This window comes from Medicago sativa, chromosome 7, assembly GCF_051527215.1.
Source record: "Medicago sativa cultivar Bolivia chromosome 7, Bolivia_mono, whole genome shotgun sequence".
Classification (NCBI taxonomy): Eukaryota; Viridiplantae; Streptophyta; class Magnoliopsida; order Fabales; family Fabaceae; genus Medicago; species Medicago sativa.
This window is the reverse complement of record NC_140755.1, coordinates 32,541,588-32,548,742: the sequence shown is the minus strand read 5'-3', so window position 1 is coordinate 32,548,742 and position 7,155 is coordinate 32,541,588. Positions and strand designations below refer to the sequence as shown.

The following is a 7,155-nucleotide window of genomic DNA, read 5'->3' as shown; positions in this document are numbered from 1 at the left end:
GTTGACAGAGTGGGACAGTTCAGAGGTAGAAGTGTGGTCAACTGTTAGTCTGGAACATGTTCTTATGATACACGACAGGTTTATCAAGTCGAATGAAACTTTCTATTTGTTTAATGTGTATGCTCCATGTGATAATCACGTAAAACAAGAGTTATGGGGGTCTTTATCGGTTCGTTTACAACAGTTGTGTGGTCAGAATGTATGTGTTTGTGGGGATTTCAATGCTGTCCGTGTTGAGGAGGAAAGACGTTCTTCACGGGGCGGTGTTGCTTCTTTAGATGCCGCTCCATTAAATTTGTTCATTGAGGACAACTTGTTGATAGATTTGCCGCTTTGTGGTCGTCGTTACACTTGGTTTAAGGGTGATGGTCTTTCTATGAGAAATATAGATATGTTTCTTTTTTCAGAAGATTGGTGTTTAAAATGGCCTAATTGTCTTTAGATTTCTCTTCTCCGCGGTGTCTTAGATCATTGTCCAATTCAGTTGTCTGTGGATGAGGAAAATTGGGTCCGAGTCCGTCGCAAATGTTGAAGTGTTGGCAAGTGATGCCTGGTTATAAGCAGTTTGTTTCCAAAAAATGGAATTCTTTTTCTGTTGACGGGTGGGGCGGTTACGTTCTTAAGGAGAAGCTTAAATTGATAAAAGCAGCTTTGAAAGAGTGGCACCTGTCACATTTTTCGAATATTTCAGCAAAGCTTGATTCTTTAAAGGCCCGTTTATCCTGGTTCGATGACAAACGTGAAGATGAGGTGTTGTCTGCGGAGGAAATTGAGGAAATGTGTGGTATTACTCATGAGATTCACTCACTGTCTCATGTTAATACTAACATTTGTTGGCAGCAGTCTAGGATGCTTTGGATGAAGGATGGTGACGCGAATTCAAAATTTTTTCACATAGTTCTTTCCAGTCGACGGCGATGTAATTCAATTGTATCTTTTGTGGAGAATGGTATCATCGTGGCGGGAGTTCAACCTATTCGACACTTCGTCTCCACTCATTTTAGTAATCATTTTAAAGGTACTAGCACAGACAGGTCTGTGGTTGAGAACCTGTCTTTCAAGACTCTTTTGTTTGTGGATGGGGGGGTGGGTTGATAAAACCTTTCTTTGTGGATGAGGTTAAGGTCGCCGTTTGGGATTGTGACAGCTTTAAGAGTCCCGGTCCGGATGGTGTCAATTTTGGGTTCATAAAAGAATTCTGGCATATTTTGAAGGAGGATATTATGCGATTTATTGTGGAGTTTCATCGAAATGATAAGTTGGAAAGAGGTATCAACACGACTTTTATTTCCCTTATTCCAAAGGTCAAAAATCCTCAAAAATTAAATGACTTTCACCCCATTCGTTGGTGGGTAGTTTGTACAAAATTTTGGCCAGAGTCTTAGAAAATCGGCTTAGAATGGTGGTGGGAAAGGTTATCTTTGAAGCTCAAACAACATTTGTAAAAGACAAAAAGATTCTTGATGGGGTCCTTATTGCAAATGAAGTGGTAGATGAAGCCCGTAAGTTAAAAAAGGATCTCTTGCTTTTTAAAGTGGATTTAGAAAAGGCTTATGATTCAGTAGACGGGAACTATTTGGACGCGGTGATGGGTAAAATGGCATTTCCAGTTTTATGGCGGAAGTGGATTAAAGAATGTGTGTCCACCGCTACGGCTTCAGTTTTGGTTAATAGTAGTCCTACAAATGAGTTCCCCTTGGGGAGGGGGCTCTATCAAGGGGATCCTCTCTCTCTCCTTTCTTGTTTCTCTTAGCCACAGAGGGCTTGAATACCATGATGTCTGCAATGGTGAATGTTAATCGAGGGATATAAGGTGGGAACGAACAACTCGATGGTAGTTTCCCATCTTCAATTTCCTGACGACACTCTGCTTTTGGGTGTCAAGAGTTGGGCCAATGTTCGCGCTTTACGGGCGGTTTTGTTATTGTTTGAGGAGATGTTTGGTTTGAAGGTGAATTTCCACAAAAGTCTGTTGGTTGGGGTTAATATTTCTGACTCTTAGTTGGTTGAAGCAACATCCATTCTGAATTGTAAAGTGGGACATGCGCCTTTTTGTATCTGGGCCTATCCATCGGAGGTAATCCTCGTCGGTTAGCGTTTTGGGACCCTGTGTTGCGTACCATAAAGTCTAGACTATCTGGTTGGAAAAGTCATTTTCTTTCTTTCGGTGGCCTCTTGACTCTGCTTAAATCTGTCATGACCTCTCTGCATGTCTATGCTCTTTCCTTCTTCAAAGCTCTATCAGGTATAATCTCTTCCATTGAATTTTTGCTTAATTTTTTTTGGGAGGGAGTGAGGATCATATAAAAATTCCATGGATTAATTGGGATACCGTTTGTCTTAGAAATGAGTTTGGAGGGTTGGGGGTTAGGCAGTTGGGGGAGTTTATTTTATCTATGTTAGGGAAGTGGTGTTGGAGGATGTTTGTTGATAGAGGTGGTTTTTGGTATAGGGTGTTGGCGGCTAGGTATGGTGAGGAGGCAGAGAGGTTGGAGGTTGGGGGCCGGAGTGTTTCTTATTGGTGGAGAGAGGTGGCTAAGATTAGGGACGGAGTAGGTGGAGATGGCGATGGGTGGTTCCCGAAGTTGGTGAAGCGAAAGGTGGGAGATGGGGCTGTCACTTTATTTTGGTATGACCGGTGGTTAGGAGAGGTACCTCTTTGTCAGCGCTTCAGTCGGTTGTTTGATCTAGCTGAGAACAAGTCGCATACGGTTGCAACTATGTTTTCTCTAGGTTGGGAAGAGGGGGTAATGCTTGGCAGTGGAGGAGAAGGTTGTGGGTGTGGGAGGAGGGGGTAATGCTTGGTAGTGGAGGAGAAGGTTGTGGGTGTGGGAGAAGGTTGTTTTCTCTAGGTTACTTTCTAGCGTTATCGTGCAGGTTGATGTTCCAGATCATTGGCAGTGGCTCCCCGACGTTGTTGGAGGCTATTCGGTGCACTCATCATACCAAGTGCTCACTACTCAGGATCCTCCTATGCAACATACTTCCGAGAATCTGATATGGCATTCTCAGGTGCCGTTGAAGGTTCCATTTTAGCTTGGCGTTTACTTTGCGACAGGTTGCCAACTAGAAACAACCTCCTTGGCCGCAACATCATCATAGGCGCAAACACATCTTGCTTGGCGGGATGTGGTCAGGTCGAAACTGCTCAACATTTGTTTCTTCATTGTGATATGTCGAGTCCTCTTTGACAGCATGTTCGGTCTTGGATAGGCGTTTCTGGTGTAGACCATCAAAGTATTCCAGATCATTTTGTACAGTTTACAAATTACTTGGGTGGTCTGAGGGAGCGGCGATTTTTTCTACAGTTACTTTGGCTTCTTTGTATTTGGCTAGTTTGGAATGAGCGAAATAACATATTATTTAATAATTCTCACAATTTCACTTTAGAACTCATGGAGAAGGTTAAATTTCATTCCTACTGGTGGTTGAGAGCTAATAAAGCCACTTTTGTTTATGGTTGTCAGCAGTGGTGGTCAAATCCCTTGACATGTTTGGGCATCGGCTAACTGCTTGTTTTATTTGATTTGGACAGCTACATTGTATCTTTGTGAGCCCTTTTTGGGATGCCTTGTGTCAAAGAGGTGTCTTAGTTTTTGTGAATCTATATTCCATTTTTGTTTCTTAAAGAAAAAAAAATGTTTCCTTACAGGGGCTATAAATAAAAAAAATAAATAGCAGGACTTCTGCCTTACATCCACACTCCTTTTTTGTGTACGAATCCAAAAGGAAAAACAACAATTATATTTCCTGGACCCGATAATTCTCCATTAAAATTTATGAATCTTGCTAACGAAAATTGATTTAGTGGTAAGAAGTTGATAACTCATATCTAGGGACAGAGCTAGGATTTTATTTTGAGGGGAACCATGATCAAAACAAAAATATTTAAAACCATGATTTAATGCTACTATTTTTATTTTATTTTGACGTTCATACTATTTGAAGTATACATGACCACAACTTTAGAGCTACTTATTGAAATATATCCAAATTTCATGGGCACATGGCAAAAATATTGGTGCTAGTAAATCATACCATCGTTTTTTCACTTTCTTTAGTTTCCTACATTGTACTTTATTGTATTCTGTATTGGACAATGTCAAAACTCTTATATTTCCTCTTATATGGAGACATCATAACTCTTGTCTATTCCAAACAACAATATCATAGCAGAAATTCAACAGAAGCTATGTCTCAATAGGCAATTTATCTATTGATATGAAGTTTCACCACTAAAAATAAAGAAGAAGAAAAAAACCTTAAAAAGTGGAGTGTGTCCTTGTGTAAGTTAAATGAGTGCCATATTTGTTCCTATGGTGACACATGCCATGTATTTTTACACAGGTGAGATATGTATTTTTTCACATTTCAATTAGTATTTTTTTTTTTGAGAACATTTCAATTAGTATTAAAACACTAAAAAAGTTATAATTAGTATTAAAACACTAAAAAGGTTATAATTAGTATTAAAACACTGAAAAAGTTATAATTAGTATTCAAACACTAAAAAAGTTATAATTAGTATTAAAACACTAAAAAGGTTATAGACTCTAGGTGGACCATGACCTCCGAAGGCCACCACGGTGGCTCTTGCCACTACTCATATCCATCAGAGAGTGGATTCAACTCCCGCCGTTAGTATGAAAAAAAATTTAGTGAATGATTTGTAAGTGTTTTTGTAAATGTTTTTTGTGACTCAAGCTTGCATTGATAAGTTTTGGAATCCAACTCAACTAAACTTTATTTCATAAAAAAATTTGTGAATCTATGTACCGTCATTTAATTATCATAGTAATAAAACCCAATAACGTACTGCGTTCACATTTTCTTCCTATACTATCAACGAACTTGAACATGGACCAGGATTTGCTGCTGTAAATAAATACCAAAGTTTGCTATTGTAACCATTGGATGCAAATATGGGTGATGAAATGGACCAAAAAATATATATGAAAAAAACAATAAAAACCAATAGAAATGCTTTATAAATAGCTTCCTAGCATTCTCACAATATCACACCATTGGCAATAACCCTCATGAAATACTATCATTGAGACAATATCATATAGAAAAACATATCTACAAAAGTGTTAGTGTGACATATATATCATAGGCCAACAGAATAATGTACATGTTTGGCATTGGAGAAATCCTTTTGGCGGTTTTTCTTTTCCTTGCAATCCATTATTGGAGGCTCAATAGAAACACACCAATCACAAAATGGCCTGTGCTTGGAATGCTACCTGGTCTCTTATACAACATGTCCAATATCCATGATTATCTAAACTTAGTTTTGAAACAAAAAGGAGGAACTTTCATTTTTGAAGGACCATGGTTAACAAACATGAACATTGTTTGCACCAGTGACCCCATGAACGTGCAACACATCACTAGCACAAAATTCGAAAACTATGGGAAAGGAAATGATTTCAGTGAGATTTTTGAAATCCTTGGAGATGGAATTTTTAGGTCTGATTTTCACATTTGGAAGTACAACAGAACACTACTTCATTCAATTTTCAAGCAGGAAAGTTTTCAGGTATTTATTCACAAAACCATTGAGAAAAAACTGTTTAGTGGTCTTCTTGTATTTCTTGATCATGCTTGTAAAAAAGGGATGCAAGTGGATTTGCAAGATATTTTTCAAAGGTTAACCTTTGACAATATATGTTATGTAGTTTTAGGATTTGATCCTAATTGTCTTTCTATTGAACTCCCTGAAATTGCATGTGAGAGAGCATTTACTCAAGCAGAGGACACATTGTTTTCTAGACATGTAAAACCAAGATTTTGGTGGAAGCTGCAGAAATGGTTTCAAGTTGGTGAAGAGAAACAGTTTATAAAGAATCAGAAAATTATTGATGAAATGCTGTATTCCGAAATCAAATCCAAAAGAGAAATGCAAGGAGAACAAAAAGTTGACTTGCTAAATATCATTATGAATGCAGCAGGAGATGGAGAAAATCCAATAGATGATGATTTTTTGAGGGATACATCAATCAATCTACTTGCCGCTGGAAGAGATACGATTAGCTCGGGCCTTACTTGGTTTTTCTGGTTGGTGGCAACACACCCTTTTATCGAAGCCAAGATTCTTGAAGAGATCAAAGAAAATTTACCATCAAGGGAACAAAGTTGGAAAGATTTAGGAGCAAAAGGGCTTAGCAAGTTAATTTATTTACATGGAGCTTTATGTGAAGCCTTGAGGCTTTATCCTCCGGTTCCTTTAGAGCATAAATCTGCATTAAAATCTGATGTGCTTCCTAGTGGGCATAGGGTTAAATCAAATACAATGATAGTGTATTCTCTATACTCCGTCGGAAGGGTCGAGGAAATATGGGGAGAAGATTGCTTGGAATTTAAACCAGAGAGGTGGATTTCTAAGAAAGGAGGGATAGTTCATGTTCCCTCTTACAAGTTCATTGCTTTCAATGCTGGACCAAGGAGTTGTTTGGGTAAGGATATAAGCTTCATTGAGATGAAAATGGTTGCTGTAGCAATATTGTTGAATTATCACATTCAAGTGGTGGAAGATCATCCCATAATCCCAAGTGTTTCTGTTGTTTTACACATGAAACATGGCTTGAAGGTTTATGTCAAAAAAAGAAGCATTTAATGATCAAGAGAGATCTTTTCAAAATAACTGAACTATGTTCGGATAATATGTGTAATGTTTTATTTATATATTTGAATTCTCAAATAACACCATATGTGGTCATGTTTGTTTGTTTCTCCAATGCGAGAGCAAGAATATATTATCAGTGTTATGTTTGGATTGTAATAATTATTTGTTTGATTTTCATGTTTGTTTTAAGATTATTTTTTACTTGTTTTTCTAAATTAAATTAGTTACTAACATCATGTAGTCAGTTTTTGTCAAAAAAAATAAATATCGTGTAATTAATGGTGTTATTTCTAGTTAATTAGGAGAGGTTAACTTATAATTTTTCTAGTCATCCCATATGATTCAGTTACACTCAAATATACTTAAAATTTTACCTTATACCAAAATCGTCCTTTCATATAAATTTTCGAAAATCTTTCTTCACTGCCACACTTTAAACTCTCACCCCCTCTCACCCATAAACAACAATGAATGTGTAACCAATCTCAATGATAGATTAAAGATTCAATTATACGTCTCTCCTCCAT

At 37.6% G+C, this 7,155-nt stretch overlaps 2 protein-coding genes and 1 pseudogene across 3 annotated transcripts; all 3 read left to right on the top strand.

Moving 5' to 3' along the window:
• Positions 1 to 546: 546 nt before the first annotated feature.
• LOC146905706 (uncharacterized) lies at positions 547 to 1,095 on the top strand. Its single transcript, XM_085728616.1, has one exon. The coding sequence runs from the start codon at positions 547 to 549 to the stop codon at positions 1,093 to 1,095; it is 549 nt and encodes a 182-aa protein (XP_085584742.1).
• A 304-nt stretch (positions 1,096 to 1,399) lies between these two features.
• On the top strand, positions 1,400 to 3,191 carry LOC146905705 (uncharacterized). Its single transcript, XM_085728615.1, has 3 exons — positions 1,400 to 1,637; positions 2,290 to 2,794; positions 2,891 to 3,191. Exons 1-3 carry the CDS (start codon positions 1,400 to 1,402, stop codon positions 3,189 to 3,191), a joined length of 1,044 nt encoding a protein of 347 aa, XP_085584741.1.
• A 1,790-nt stretch (positions 3,192 to 4,981) lies between these two features.
• Positions 4,982 to 6,822, top strand: LOC146905704 (alkane hydroxylase MAH1 pseudogene; annotated as a pseudogene). Its single transcript, XR_015019083.1, has one exon. The product of XR_015019083.1 is annotated as an alkane hydroxylase MAH1 pseudogene (transcript).
• The last annotated feature ends 333 nt before the right edge of the window (positions 6,823 to 7,155 follow it).

Bases quoted from the DNA above. Each gene is read 5' to 3' on its own strand.
- LOC146905705 (XM_085728615.1), top strand. From the start codon at position 1,400: ATGGTGGTGGGAAAGGTTATCTTTGAAGCTCAAACAACATTTGTAAAA. The intron at 1,638-2,289 runs GTGTGTCCACCG...TTTTTTTGGGAG, and splicing joins GCGGAAGTGGATTAAAGAAT to GGAGTGAGGATCATATAAAA. The intron at 2,795-2,890 runs GTAATGCTTGGT...TTGATGTTCCAG, and splicing joins TGTGGGTGTGGGAGGAGGGG to ATCATTGGCAGTGGCTCCCC.
- LOC146905706 (XM_085728616.1), top strand. From the start codon at position 547: ATGCCTGGTTATAAGCAGTTTGTTTCCAAAAAATGGAATTCTTTTTCT.